The sequence below is a fragment of the Caloenas nicobarica genome, chromosome 25 (assembly GCF_036013445.1).
Source record: "Caloenas nicobarica isolate bCalNic1 chromosome 25, bCalNic1.hap1, whole genome shotgun sequence".
Lineage (NCBI taxonomy): Eukaryota > Metazoa > Chordata > Aves > Columbiformes > Columbidae > Caloenas > Caloenas nicobarica.
The window spans coordinates 2734546-2749493 of record NC_088269.1 but is presented as its reverse complement, the minus strand read 5'-3'; the positions used below and the strand labels follow the sequence as shown (position 1 = coordinate 2749493).

The window sequence follows — 14948 nt, the reverse complement described above, 5'->3', positions numbered from 1 at the left end:
CCTTTTTTTATAAATACATCTGAAGGTCCTACCCAAGTGGGATATTTCCAGCAAACTCCCTTTGCCGCCATCTGGCTCGTTGCATTTGGTGTGAATTTGCGGGTTTTTAGGCATTTTAAGTTTGGGGCTGCGGAGCAAAGCGTGAGGCCGGGGCGGGTTCCCGGTTTCCCACCCATTTCATCCCCTCTTACGCTAACAGCACTTAAGCTTCAAGAGCCTGAAGCCTTCCAGGCACGTAGCCCAGCTCCAAAGTTAACAGGAATATTAATAATCATAATAACGAAGCTTATGGAAGTGGAAGGAGGACTTGACAACGGGGCTTTAGTCCTGGCGCTGGGGCTTAAAGGGCTTAAGCGGTTAAGCAGGCTCAGCCTAGAGCGCAAGGGACGTCCTATTCTTTCAGGACTTGGGTTTTGGCTGCTTTTTTGGGGGGACAGAGGAATATTCTTGGGTTTTTTTCTCATTTCGCACACAGAAATTTGATCACCTGCTTTTTGGGGTCCTGCATTACCCAACTTTCTTATTCCCAGGTTTGAGAGCGGGAGACATTTTCTGAGCTGGGTTAACTGTATTAAGAGAGGGTCTCAGACCCATGATTTCATTAAGAAATTCTTAAATTTAATAAAAATGTATTAAAAATACACCATTTCCATAGAGACGCAGGGCTGATTTTAGCCTCTTGTTTGAATATCCGGGGAGCAGCCCCATCTTTGCCACGTCCAAGTTCATACTCGGATGTTTGATCCCTCCCTGCAACCAAAATTATGAGGATTTGCTAGAAAAACACACCAAGAATGAGAGGGTTAAGAGCAAATCCAGCCTGTTTTTCTTATTTTGAGAGGAGAGGGCAGACCCGTCACCCTCCCGTGATCGCGGGGAATGCACCGAAGACGAAAAACCCTTTTTGCATCAGTCAGGAATTTGCGGGCAGGTTTTGTGTCACACCGTAAGGAGCAGTAGGGATCTTCGCAGCCAAGAAACTGGATTTTTTTCCTGCAGAAGTGGTGAATTTGTATTATCCCCCTTGAATGATACACGTTCCCTTCAGAGATGCGGCAGCAAAACGCTTGCGATCGCCCGCACATCCCGATACTGGAGACCGTGAGGATTTGGTTACTGATGGCAGGGGGCTCCAACCTCGCAAAACCAAGCTCTGTAGTAGGGAAAAATGGGGGAAACCCCATGGAAATGGGACACATGCTGCTGCTGGAAGGGAAATTAGACTCTTTTATATACAGGAATGGCCGCGATCCTTAATTCCCTATATATGCCCCTCCTCCTGCCACGCACCTCCGCTCGTCCTTTCCACCAGTATCTCTCTGCACAGAGATTTTGGGACAAGGTGGGTTCGATTTTCCCCACCCTTTAATGTCTATCACCTTAAACATTTTCCTCAAAACCTCCTTTTTTAACCCCGAGATCCTAAATAGCCCCACAAATCCCTCTTTCCCCCTGGGCGCTTTCCATATGGAAATGAATTGGGATCATCTCATCTCCAGCCGATGGTAAATGTCTATTTTTCCCCTTCCCGACAGTGTCACCGGCCGCCGAACGTCTCCGTTACATCTTGGGGGAAGACGATGAGCCTCCCAACCCCACGTTGTTCACGGAGATGGACACGCTGCAGCACGACGGCGACGAGATGGAGTGGAAAGAATCGGCCAGGTGAGTGTCGGGGAGGCGCTTTGGGTTCAAAATGTGTCAGGTAAAAACCCCCCTGGGTGAAACAGGGTCAGGGAATGAGCATCGCTTTTAATGGGCTTTAAAAAGCCGTGTCTGAATTAAGGAAATGCAGAAAAAATGGTGTTTTGGGGTGGTTTTGTACAGCGGCTGCAGGAGGAGGAAGAGAGGAAAATTTATCTTTTCGCATCTTTTCCCATTCCCTGTTGTAGCGTGAGAGCAAAACCCTTCAGGAAGTGCTGGGAGGGTCAAAAAAATGGGGTAACGTGCTGGGAAACTGGAGAATTAGAGCAGAGAGCTGGGAAACGGGAATAGGTGACGTAAAGAACATTTTTCCAGGTCTTTTTACCTCCACACTTTTGCTGTCAAGGCCAAAAGTCCTGCCCCTCAAGCAACAAGAATAGGAATAAAGAATAAAGAATAAAGAATGAGAATAAGAATAAGAATAAAGAATAAGAAATGAGAAAAAGAATAAAGAATAAGACCCCCACCCACTACATCTTTGATAAAAACTATCAGAGGAGTTGCAAGTGGCATTCACTTTATTGAAATTGAAGCTTATCCAAGGGAAAAATCCCAAATTCAAGTGGAATTTTCTCTTCCTACCCTCAGCTGTGTAAGGGTGAGGGATTTGGGGAGGGAATCAGGGCTGCTGATGGTATTGTCCCGTCTCTTGGGCTGATTTTTGGCATCACCCAAAATTTGGAAAACCATGGAGCATCCTCCCGGTTCCCAGCCCTGCTCAAACGCAGAGATGCTTTTGCTAAAATTCTTTATGTTTCCCCCCCCCAGTTTTGCATGTATTTACCGCTCCCCAAAAAGCTCGGAAGGCAAAAAAATCAGCATTTGCATTGGAAATTTCACCAGGGAGGGCTTGAGATGGAGGTTTCTAAATTCCCCCCGGGAGGACGGAGGTTTCTCAAGTCCCGGATTTCCACTCTCTCTTGAGCTGCGGGAGGGCGGCTCCTCGGTGGGAGCCGCGTTACCTGCGCCTAAATCCCCAATAAATAGAAATACGTGGAGATAAAGAAGCCGATTGCAGCGGGGAGACGGGGTTTTGCTGCAGCCGTGGCCAAAGCATCACAGGACGCTGGCAACGCGCCCCGAGTCCCGCACGCCGACCCGAGCTGCGGCCCCGCGTGCGTGTTAATAACCCACTTTCGGCAGGAAAATGGGGTAAAAAGAAAGGAAACTAGACCTAATCGGCTTTGGGTGAGCGCCGCCGGGGCCGAACAGGCGCTACGGCGGGAAGCTTGAATTGCCCTCCAGTAAAAATGACGTTGTTTGAAAGGATGGAGAAGGGGTTTCTGCAAAAAAAATCAGGATGGGGAGCTTTGGAGTGATGGGCACAAGGGGCAAATGTTGTATTTTTCAGATGCTCTGGGGTTTTGTCCCAAGCACAGACCATTTTTTAATAGGAACACGCAGGGTTTTCTCTTTGCAGCAGCATTTTAATGCACGTACAATCCCGTGCTCTCCCCACTCTTCCCCTGCAGCATTTGGGAATCATCAGCTATTTCCAAAAACCTCCTACGTTCTTTCCATCTGTGCCCAAATCCCAGTTGTACCAGTTAAAAGTTGCAAGGTTAAGCCCTGCGAAGGCTAATCCACGGAGCAAAGGAAAAGCAGCTTTCTGCCCCAAATGGACGTCTGGGCGAGAGCTGCTGGGCCCCGTTCATTCGCTCCAAAGTCTTTGGTTTGTACAATTAAGGAACGGAGGCGGAAGGGCTGATTTCCAAGGGCTCGCAAACCCGCTCATCTCCCACCGGGGGAGTGAAGCGCCCAGGTTGAGGTCTGAGGAATTAAAAATATGTTTGCAATGCCCTGATTTTTTGCTTTCCTGCGTGCACGGTTGACCCATGGGGGTCCTGGTTAAGGCAAGTTCAGCTCCACGGGCAAACCTCCCAGATCTCGCAAGAGCAGTTTAAAGATGGTAAAAATCTGCAGGGTTGAGTTCCGTGGTGGAGCCGAGAGGTTTTGCTCCGCTCTGCAACCGCGCGAGCGGCACTTTGCCTAATGATATTCCTTAATTTCTCCATTTCCACCCTCAATAACAAGCAAAAACTTTGCGGGATGAATTAATTCATGTTGCAGAAGGGAAACTCCGCAGGAAAAGCAATTTTCTCATTCTCTCCTTGTATGCCATCCCTGCCCCGTGCCTGTCCCCATGGCTGCCGCTCTTGTTGCAGGTGGATCAAGTTTGAAGAGAAGGTGGAGGAAGGCGGGGAGAGGTGGAGCAAGCCCCACGTGTCCACGTTGTCCTTGCACAGCCTGTTTGAGCTGCGGACGTGTCTACAGACAGGAACAGTGCTCCTGGACTTGGACGGTTACTCTTTGCCCCAAATCATAGGTATGAGCAGGTATCGGTGGTTTCAGGTGGATTTTTCCCCCTGTGCTGGGAACGGATTGAAATACATTTCCTTGCTGTGTGCAAATAAAAATCAACTTGCACGGGAATAAGCAAAATCAGGAGTGGAGAACCATCAACTCGGTTCAATAAATGTTGTTGTCTTGAGTTTTTTGGGTTTGTGGTGGGAAAACCGACGCGTCTCCCTCGTTGGGTGCTTGCAGATGATGTTATTGAGAAGCAGATTGAGGACGGGCTGCTCAAGCCGGAGCTGCGGGAGAAGATAAGCTACGTGCTCCTCAGGAAGCACCGGCACCAAACCAAGAAGCCAATCCACCGGTCCTTGGCCGACATCGGCAAGTCCGTCTCCTCCAACACGAGTGAGTCCTTGGGGTCCGACCTGCACCTGGTTGCGTCTGTGAGTCTTCGGTGAACAAGCCTGGGGGGAGGAAGGTCTGAGGAGAAGGAAATGGGGAAACTCAACCATTTGGGGTTTTTTACTGCATTGAGAAAGATCCCAAAAGCTTCTGCCACTGGTGGCTTTAAGGGTGAGGGGTCATTGGGAGCTGGAGGCCAAGGAGATGTCTCCTGAGATGGGCAATGTAATTTTATTTTTTGGTACTTTTAAAAGGGACAAATAAGAAAGATGAGGACAGACTTTTTAGCAGGTTCTGAGCAACCTGAGCTGGGTGAAGACGTCCCTGCTCATGGCCTAGATGAGCTTTGAAGGTCCCCTCAACCCAAACCGTTCTGTGATGGACAAGAACGTTGTGTGAGGGACACCAGTGGTCGCTTGGCCACGGGATTTCCTGGCAGAGCAGCCCACAGACAAATCCAGTCTGCTCCGTGGTTGAACCTGCCTATTTTTGAGCCATTATAAAAGGGGATTTGTTTGTTTTCACACTAGATTATTTACTTAGCTTTAAGTGGAGGTCATTTGGTGGAGCCTGAGATTTGCCGGCCTTCGGCTGCTCCTCGGGTAGACAGAACCAGCAGCGCCCAAGCTCCAAATGCACACGGGAGAGCCCGTCAGTGAGCAATATTCCAACCCCATGGGCATCCCCATGTTTCAAAGCAGCCACCATCCATATCAGAGAACTCGAGATTTGAGCTAATTTCTGTCCAGAAGCTCTCAAAACAGAGGACGATTTGGAAACGTTGCAGTTAGTCCTGGTAGATGTGGAAAATAGGGACATCTTTTGTGTTTCTGGTTCCTTGCTGACACGATGGCATTGCTTTGAACGTGCGAATAGGGACATCGAGGAAAAGAAAGTCACTGGCGGTAGCAAAAGGGTCCCTCACATTTCTTATTCCAATGGCAACTCCATGATACTGGAATAAATTCCGTCAGCACATTGAAAATAGGGACATGCCCAGTGGGAATTGCGTCATTATTTTTACTGGGTTTAACAAAAAAAGAGGATAGATGCTGTGGTTGCAGAGCAGCTCAACAAAACTGATCCAGATGTTTTTTTTCCCCCAAGGAAAACACAGTTTTGGGAATTCAGGAGGTTTTTTGAGAAGATGCTTAACGCAGAAAACGCCTGGGGGAAAAGGGAAATCTTGACAGCGAAGTAATTCAGCTTAAACATCTGAGATGAAAAATGGGTGTGCCGGGTGGTGGATTTTCAGCCTGGCCTCTTGCTGTCAGCATCACCCACGGGTTCCCCATGTACCTGCATCTCTTCTAACGCTCTTTCCCCTCAGCCCGCAGCCCCGTCCGGAGCCCGGCTGCCGGCGCCGCCTTCCACCGCTCCACCGAGGACCTGCGGATGCGCCAGAGCGCCAGCTACGGCCGCCTGCGTAAGCCGGGGATGGCGATGGGTGGAAACTCTCCTAAAATCAGGGAGAAAAAATCAAAAATCAAATTGCACTGAGCGCAGGCGATCGCAATTACAAAGGATCCCACCGCAGCCGTCAATGAGATGTGGTTTGTGGAACCGTAGCGTGACGGTTATCAGGAAAAAATCATCATTTTGGCTTTTCATCTTGTTTGCGAGCCCGCCTAGAATAAATAATTCTTATTTCTTTGCGTCGAAGTCCTCTCCTTGTGCGTGGGGCTGAAATTCAGGGCGGATTTCTCGCCTTCTCTCTCTTATCTCCGTCAGGTCACGCACAGAGCCGGAGCATGAATGACATCTCGGACACTCCGAGCACTGACCAGGTAATCGCCCCCGAAAACATTGGCACAATGCTGTGGGGAACATCTCCGGCACGATGGGGCGGGGTCTGCATGGTCGTTCAGGTCCATGTGAGCCTTGCACGGCTTCGCGCGGTCAATAACCACACAAATTCTTAATTAGAGAGATTAATACACGTATCGATCCCTGCTAACTCGTGGGGAAGCTGTCCCAGAAATAATACCTGTACTTGCAAGCTGAATGCAGAATTTCAGATGTGCGAGGGTGCTGATGTAGTTGTGATCCATAGAGAGGAGAAAAATATTCCTTAAAATCTTTAGAAAGATGCTTGTAGGAGGGCAGGGATCCTAAAAGAGCCGTGGGTCTGCAAACGTGAATGTAACTCTTGAGAAAACAGTCCGTAAACAGAGGCAGGTTCTGTAAAAAGAGGCACCTTCTGTTTTTCCGTCACTTCGCACCGTGATTTCAGCGTACACCTGAGGGAAAACTAAACGCGATGCGGGTTTGTGCAGGATAAGAAATTGTTTTTCCCCAGGGACGTCCTTGCTGGTCTCACCTGGCGTGATGGAATTTAGGGGGAAGCGAAGGGTGGAAATTCAGGTGACAGAGATGCCCCGATACTCCAGGACACGTTCCTCAATCAGAGCCTCAATAAAGCAAATCAACTCCATGCTAACGAACCCCAAATATCAGCCTCCAGCGGCTGGGTGCGGAGGCTTAATCCCAAAATATGCAAAGCATTTAGGTTTAATCACCCTATTAGACCCACTACAAAGGGACTTTTTAGGTGTTACTTGAAGCTTAGTGGTCACCGTTAACTCCTGCTCTTGCTTAGTCCAAGCTGCATTGGAGGAGTTGATTTATTATTATTTTTTCTTTTTTTTTTTTTTTTTTCCATTTGGGTTTAAAAGATTAGAAAAGGGGAGAGCTCGCTGCCCGGCTCACATGCCTCCCCGCATGCTGGTGTATAGATTATAATAACACCCTGCCCGGGTCGGTATTGAACCCTTGCAGACTAATAATGAAAGAGCTGCAGGGGAGAAGAGACGCGAGGAATAAATCCATGAACTGAGGTCTCCTGCCTCCATTATTTATTTCTGCTCTGAGGATGAGATTGGGGGAAAAAAGAGCTACAAATCATCCCCGTGCATGGCACCAAGTTTCTGCATTATAGAGGGCCTGGGGGGAGCCTGGGGCTGCAGGGCTGCAAACAGTTTTGCAAAAAAGTGCCCTGGCTTGCTCCAGGATCCCTATTTTTCGGCCCAGATTTTGCGCAGGGGGATCATTGGGGGTTTTCCCTGCGTAGACCCCAGCGCAGCAAAGCACCTTTCGCAAACTTCCCGGTTGCACGTTGTATTAGGGAGCCCCGAGCATGTGATTTCAGGTTAATCTAGTTCTTAGTGATGGGTTTGAATAACGAAGACATTCAGCTTTATGAATTCTTGCTGGTTTATTCTTGGATATGGCCCTTGAATCCCCACCTCTGGGAGTCTTGGGACCATCAGAGATCAAGAGTTTTGAGGCTGCGGCTTCAGCCTTTGCGTTCGGGGTGCGTAAAAGAGGCGGAAAAGCCAAATTTCAGCAACCGCTCCCTTCCCCACCCTCGTCTTTCCAACAGCTGAAGAACAAGTTCATCAAGAAGATCCCCAAGGATGCAGAGGCCTCCAACGTGCTGGTGGGAGAAGTGGAATTCCTGGAGAAGCCCTTCGTGGCTTTTGTGCGGCTCCTCCAGGCGACAATGCTGGGAGGGGTGACGGAGGTGCCCGTCCCCACCAGGTGAGCACAATTCCTTGAAGTCCGAAGCACTGAGCGCTCTCAGGACACGAATTCCGGTGATCTGAGGATGCCGACACGGCGTCTTTCCCTTCCCAGGTTCCTCTTTATCCTCCTCGGTCCCGCAGGAAAAGCCAAATCCTACAACGAGATCGGCAGAGCCATCGCAACCCTCATGGTGGATGATGTGAGTAGATCCCACACCCAACCCGTGCCGGGAACCCCTTTGCTCAGAGCTGAGGGGGAAAAAAAAGCCATTTTCATCCCATCACCCAACCGAATGAGCTTGAAAATCCCATAACAACGTGGGACACATGTGTGCTCCCTGGCTGACACCTCTTCTCTCTCCACTTTCAGCTCTTCAGCGACGTTGCCTACAAAGCCCGGGACAGAGAAGACCTGATCGCCGGCATCGACGAGTTCCTGGATGAAGTCATTGTCCTGCCGCCTGGCGAGTGGGACCCCAACATTAGGATCGAGCCACCCAAAAAAGTGCCCTCGGCTGAGAAGAGGTGAGTGGGAGCCATGGGGCAGGTTTGGAGGTGCTGGAGCAGGACAGCAGCTTTGTTGGTCTTCACCCTTAGAAAGAATCTGCAAATTTTCCAGAAATGCTGTTTCTTCCACAGTTTTTCCCCCCAAACCAGCTCAGAGCCATTTCCACTCTGCAAAACCTGCATTACCCCTCTGGGTTTAGCAAATCCAGCTCTTGATCTTTCCGAATTCCCCCCAAACCCAAGCTCTAGTGCAAGTGGAAAGGTGCACCACGGCTTTGGTCATGGTCCCTGCGTCAGGACAGGCTCGCTGAGGCAGATGCCGTGGCCAACACCGGTGTTTCTCCCGCAGAAAATCAGTTTTCTCGCTGAACGAGGTTGGGCAGATGAACGGCACGGCCGGTGGGGCAGGCGCCGGGGGCGGTGGAGGCAGCAGCGAGGATGGAGAGATGCCCGAAGTTCACGAAATCGGGGAAGAACTCACGTGGACTGGCAGGTGAGCAAACACCCCACCACCCAAAAAACTTCAGCACCCATCGGCATCTCCTTCTGGTCCACCCACGATCTTCTGGGGCTCAGCGGGGAGAAATCCTTTTGGGCGCAGGCACCGTGTCTGTTTTGGTGGAAGGCCCATGCATCTGGTCCTGAAACCAAATAATTTGATCCTAAAAACAAATAATACATAAGTTGGGTGGATAGGACTGAAAGAAATAAGGTAGCAAATCAAAAAGTTGCACCAGGGAAGGCTGAGGTTGGAAATTTGGGATAATTTCTTCCCCAAAGGGCTGTGGGGCATTGGAACAGGCTGCCCAGGGCAGTGGTGGAGTCACCATCCCTGGAGGGGTTGGACAGACGGAGATGAGGTTCTTAGGGACATGGGGCAGTGCCAGGGGTGGGTTATGGTTGGACTCGATGATCTCGAGGGGCTTTTCCATCTTCCTCTGGTTCTATCTGGTCCTTTTGTGGTGCCTCCCCAGGTTTTGCGGTGGCCTCTATTTGGATATCAAGAGGAAGCTGCCCTGGTTCCCCAGCGATTTCTATGAAGCTTTTCATATCCAGTCCATCTCCGCCATCCTGTTCATCTACCTGGGCTGCATCACCAACGCCATCACCTTCGGGGGCTTGCTTGGGGATGCTACGGACAACTACCAGGTGGAGTCCTTGGGGACAGCAAGCAGGGACGGGACGGGTTTTACCCCCCTTTGCCATGCCCAACTTTAACGCTGGGGACAGAAATTAATTTCCAGATGGGACTGGCAGTCCTGAAATACTTGTAGGATGGGAAAACTCACCTCAGTGACAGTGCCAGGAGCGAGGGGACGTTGTCGCAACCATCCTTTACGGGTCTAAGCAGAGGCAAAATTGCTATAAACTACCTGGTTAATTTCTACAGAAGGAATAAAATTTATTATTAAAATGACATAATCATTTTTAGTTCAAGTATTTTATAACCAACTACATTTTTAAAGAAGAATTTTTCATGTGTTTTTTTCCGTACACATTTTAGAATCCTAATATTAAAACAAACAGAAACAAAAAGTCTTTCTGGGACTATTTTAATCTCTTAGCAAATATTAAAAGAGAAGAATAGCTCAAACCGACAGCAAATTTAATCGTTCTGGGAAACTTTCTGTTTTGGCAGTATTAGCTTTAGAGTTGGACATGATGATTTTAAAGGTCTTTTCCAACCTAAATGATTCCATGATTCTATCTGGGGTGTCCGTGGGGACGTGTCGCCGTAACGCTGGGTTGGATCCGTCCCCAGGGCGTCATGGAGAGCTTCCTGGGAACGGCCATGGCCGGCTCCATGTTCTGCCTCTTCGCCGGGCAACCGCTCATCATCCTCAGCAGCACCGGCCCCATCCTCATCTTCGAGAAGCTGCTCTTCGACTTCAGCAAGTAGGTGCTGGGCGATGTACGGGAGAAAAGGGAACAGAGCTGGGGAAGGGGCTGGAGCGCAAGTGTGATGGGAGCGGCTGTGGGAACTGGAATAGGAAGAGAAAATGGCCTCAAGTTGCGCTGGAGAGGTTGAGGTTGGAAATTTGGGATAATTTCTTCCCCAAAAGGCTGTGGGGCATTGGAACAGGCTGCCCAGGGCAGTGGTGGAGTCACCATCCCTGGAGGGGTTGGACAGACGGAGATGAGGTTCTCAGGGACAGGAGTCAGTGCCAGGGGTGCGGTAACGCTTGGACTCGATGACCTTAAAGGTCTTTTCCAACCAAAATGGTTCCCTGGGGGAAACCAGGACCCATCCATACTGTTTGGGCTGTTCTGCAGCCCACAACGTGCTCTCACGAGGCCGCTCTCACCTTGTCCCCACTTTCAGAGGCAACGGCATCGACTACATGGAGTTCCGCCTCTGGATCGGCTTGCACTCCGCCCTACAGTGCCTTATCCTGGTGGCCACCGACGCCAGCTTCATTATAAAATACATCACCCGCTTCACAGAAGAAGGCTTCTCCACCCTCATCAGCTTCATCTTCATCTATGACGCCATCAAGAAGATGATCGGAGCCTTTAAGTACTACCCCATCAATTCGGATTTCAAGCCGGACTACGTGACCATGTACAAGTGCGAGTGCATCGCTCCCGACCCAGGTGAGTACGCATCTTTTTGGAGCCGGATGGGGACGACGAAGGGGATTTGGGGGATCCCGAGGTGGATAAATCCCCCTGGATCGTTGGCCGAGGACATGGAAGGAGGCAGCGTAGGGTGGAGAGACCTCGTCCTCCTCCGAGGGTGGTTTTTGGGTGAGAAGTGCAGCCTTGTCCCCCGTGGATGAGCTCGTCAGGACATGGCGAACGGTGCCAAGAGCTTCAAGCAGCCTGGACCAGGCAGACCTGGATGGAAAAAAAAAGAAATACGGAGAAAAAAAAAGACATTTTAGATCATTAATTCCAGCCTGTTGCCGATGGAAATTTATTCTCCAGAAAATACACCAGAGGGGTTTTTTCTTCCCTGGTGTCAGGGACACCCTGGGATGTCCTGGTTGGTGTCAAAACCTCCTTGGACTGTTTTTTTCTTCTCTTTTTCACTCCTTTTCAAAAAGGAGAGGCCTTCAGGCTCTGAGCAGACAGTCTTTTGATGACTCCTCTGGTTTTGCTCTTGGATGAACGTACCAGATGATCCTTGGTCCAGAATCATGCAGCTCAGGTGCTCCCGTGTCCACCTGGACGGGAGCGAAGATCTTCAGTTTGGGTTTAATGCCAGCGACCGCCTGCTCTCAGATGAGCTGAATTTATTTAAAAAGTCTAAATTCTAACAATTTTGAAGAGTATCAGCTGCAGACAGAGGAGGTGGAGAGCTGTGATGGTGAAGATGGTGAAGTTCTCCCCAGAAATAAAAGCATCCACAACCCGCCACGCAAGAAGAGATCTGACCTGCTGCGATGGAAAGAGCATTTATTGGGTTTAATTTTGTATTTTTCCTCGATTTCTGTGTATCAGCCATCCGCTAAGTGACCCAAAGGTGAAGCCTTTGGCCTCGAGGGACACGTCTCCCTTTTCCAGGTCCCTGTTCTGAGCAAACCCCGGGCGGCCAAGAGGCGTTTGCACCCCAAAAACCTTAAAAAGCCTCTTGGCAACCCAGCCCTGTCCCTCGCTGTCCTGGGCACCCAAAGTGTCCACATTGGATTTTCCGTTCCTCTAGATATTGAGAAATTACGTTTATTCCCCCCTACATCCTTTTTTTTTTAATATATTTTTTAATTAGTTCTGATTTTTTATTATTATAACTGATTTGTCCCATATTTGTCTCTGCTGCACACATCAATTTGGGCTGATTTCAATCTCAAGTGAGTATCGCCTTCTAAATATTAAAAAACTATTTTAATATTTGATACTCTTCCCCCATGAGGGTTTTGTTGTTATTTTTTTTTCCATGTATTTTATTTTCCATTCCATTCTAAAAGGGTTTAAGTAGAGCCCTTAGGGGCCTTCTCTTAAAATACCACCAGTGGTATGTTACCCTTTAAGTTGTAGAAATCACAAATAAGGCCGATTTCTGGAAAAATTGTGGAGGAAAAATAAAATAATAATAATAATAATAATAACAATAATAATAATAATAATAATGTTTTTAATGCTGGGTTTGCCAGCACCGTTTCCTGGAGCCCCGTTTCGGTCTCTGCTTCTAACCCAGCGATCGCTTCTCCTACATTAATCCTCAGCGCCGGGGATGGGGCGGCCGAAATTCCCGCTCGGCGCAGGAAGAGGATGGAGTGGAGGGGGGGGCAGAGCCCCCAGACCCCATTTAGGGGCACCCATGGGTGCTCCCGAAGCTGTGTCGCCCGAAGAGCCGCGCGGAGCCACTTTTTGCGCTGGAGGAGAAGGTGCCGGGGGCTAGAAAGCATTTATTTGATTTTTGCAGTGAGACACGAAAACGCCCTTAAAATAATTTTAAAAAAACCAAAACAAGCCAAAAAAAAAAGAGGCAAATTTGGCACGATCAGGTGCTGCCTTTCCAAAAATAACAAGCTGCTTTTTTTCAGTCTTTTCCCCCCCTGATTTTAAGACGCGGATGTCGGGATGCTCGACCCGCTGCCGGCGGCTTCCCAAGGAAAATCCTCTAAATTTTCAGAGCTGGGATGTTCCTAAATCTCCAAACCCCCCCAGCCCCGCAGGGAGAAGCCGCCGAAGGAAAAGCCGCGTTCTCCACTGGCGCGTGGGATTAATCAGGGAGAAGTCGCTGCGGGGTTAGAAATTGCAGGTTTTTCTCCCCAAATCCTGCTCCGCGGGCTGAGCCATGGTCTCTGCGGGTAAAACCCGCCTGCTTTTAATTACCGAAAGCTCCGGATAAGCCAAAAACCTCAATAACAACCTCCTTTTCTGCAGCCAACGCGACCTTGTTCGATGCTTCAGCTCCGGTGGCGCCCAACACCACTAACATTTCTCTGGTAAGCGGCTTCGCTCGTCCCCATAGCCCCAGTTTTTTTCCCAAATTAATAGCAGTTCCAGGGTTTTTCTGTGGTTATGGGGCTCCCGGAGGCAGCGGCTCTGGGAAATGCCCCTTTCCTTGCACAACGCAATTGCTTAAAATACAATTTTTGCTTTTTTTGGCTGGGAAATGCCCTTTTCCTTGCACGCTGCAAGTCCACAAAATACTAATTTTGCTTTTTTTGGCTGGGAAATACCCCTTTCCTTGCACACTGCGATTGCATAAAACATTGATTTAGCCTTTTTTTGCCAGGAAATACCCTTTTCCTTGCACACTGCAATTACTAAAAATGCTAATTTTGCTTTTTTGGCTGGGAAATTAGCCTTTTCATTGCATGCTGCAATTACTTAAAATATTCATTTTGCCTTTTTCGCCAGGAAATGCCCCTTTCCTTGCATGCTGCAATTCCTTAAAATACTCATTTTGCTTTATTTGGCCAGGAAATACCCTTTTCCTTGCACGATGCAATTGCTTAAAATACTCATTTTGCCTTTTTGGTGAGGAGATACTCTTTTCCTTGCATGTTGCAATTCCTTAAAAATACAAATTTTGCTTTTTTTGCCCAGGAAATGCCCCTATCTTTGCACGCTGTGATTGCACAAAATGCTAATTTTGCTTTTTTTTTGCCAGGAAATACCCCTTTCCTTGCACACTGTAATTGCTTAAAATATTAATTTTGCCTTTTTGGCCAGGAAATTCCCTTTTCCTTGCACGCTGCAATTACTTAAAATCCTAATTTTGCTTTTTTGGGGGTTTTCTCCCCAGTACAATGCTATTAACCTCACAGCTCTGGACTGGACTCAGCTGAGTAAGAAGGAATGTCTCAAATACGGCGGCAGCTTAGTGGGGAAATCCTGTAAATTCGTGCCCGACCTGGCCCTTATGTCCTTCATCCTCTTCTTCGGGACCTACTCTATGACCTTGACCCTGAAAAAATTCAAATTCAGCCGCTATTTCCCTACCAAGGTATGAAAAGCGCCGATTTTACCCTTTTCTGTTCCAAAAAGTAGGAAAAAGGGGACTTGTCGGTTTTTTGCTGGGTGCAAAGAGCTTCAGGAAAATAAATCTCTATTTCTAGGGCATTGGGAGAAATGAGGAGAATCCTCCCCAAACTCTTAGCTGCTGATTTAGCTCTCGCGTGTTGAATAACCCATCACCTCACGATGCAAACGGGGTAAAAATCTGCATTTTTGGGGTGATACCCATGTTATCCATGGGCGAGTAGAGCTGGAAATCCCCAGGGAATGATTCCAAAACGGGAACAAACCTCTGCGTCCCATTAATTAACCTCTCCATCCCATTAATTACCCCTTCCGCCCCCGTTTCCTCGTCTTGCCTCCAGGTCAGGGCTTTCATTGCTGATTTTTCCAATGTCTTCTCCATCCTCCTGTTCTGCGCCGTGGACGCCTGTTTCGGACTGGACACCCCCAAACTGCACATCCCCAGTATCATCAAGGTTCGGTTGTGCCGGGGGGACCCCTCACTCCTCCACCCGCCTTCTCTTTCCAGCTCCTCACCAGTTTTTGGGGAAAAATTGCAGCTCTTGCAGTGTTCAGACACCTTCTTAAAATCTGCTTTGT

The 14948-nt window shown here is 48.8% G+C and overlaps 2 protein-coding genes across 3 annotated transcripts in view; one reads left to right on the top strand and one right to left on the bottom strand.

The window, feature by feature from the left end:
* The first annotated feature begins 1585 nt into the window (after positions 1 to 1585).
* SLC4A5 (solute carrier family 4 member 5) overlaps positions 1586 to 14948 on the top strand; it is a 17865-nt gene continuing 4502 nt past the window's right edge. The window contains exons 1-15 of the mRNA XM_065651496.1: positions 1586 to 1665; positions 3870 to 4030; positions 4252 to 4407; positions 5735 to 5830; positions 6136 to 6191; positions 7787 to 7944; positions 8041 to 8128; positions 8299 to 8453; positions 8785 to 8928; positions 9410 to 9584; positions 10198 to 10331; positions 10759 to 11030; positions 13266 to 13327; positions 14134 to 14334; positions 14711 to 14824. Of these exons, the coding sequence (XP_065507568.1) occupies positions 1613 to 1665; positions 3870 to 4030; positions 4252 to 4407; positions 5735 to 5830; positions 6136 to 6191; positions 7787 to 7944; positions 8041 to 8128; positions 8299 to 8453; positions 8785 to 8928; positions 9410 to 9584; positions 10198 to 10331; positions 10759 to 11030; positions 13266 to 13327; positions 14134 to 14334; positions 14711 to 14824 (2025 nt within the window). The 5' untranslated portion in view covers positions 1586 to 1612. The remainder of the gene's footprint in view (positions 1666 to 3869; positions 4031 to 4251; positions 4408 to 5734; positions 5831 to 6135; positions 6192 to 7786; positions 7945 to 8040; positions 8129 to 8298; positions 8454 to 8784; positions 8929 to 9409; positions 9585 to 10197; positions 10332 to 10758; positions 11031 to 13265; positions 13328 to 14133; positions 14335 to 14710; positions 14825 to 14948) is intronic.
* The window catches only part of MTHFD2 (methylenetetrahydrofolate dehydrogenase (NADP+ dependent) 2, methenyltetrahydrofolate cyclohydrolase), a 20096-nt gene continuing 15119 nt past the window's right edge, over positions 9972 to 14948 (bottom strand). Inside the window, exons 10-11 of one of the 2 annotated variants that reach the window (XM_065651498.1) lie at positions 10742 to 11273; positions 9972 to 10417 (exon numbers count right to left, since the gene is read on the bottom strand). The gene's annotated coding sequence lies outside the window, so the exon portion shown is untranslated. Of the gene's footprint in view, positions 11274 to 14948 lie in introns of both variants that reach the window. The other variant, XM_065651497.1, reaches the window with a different exon arrangement.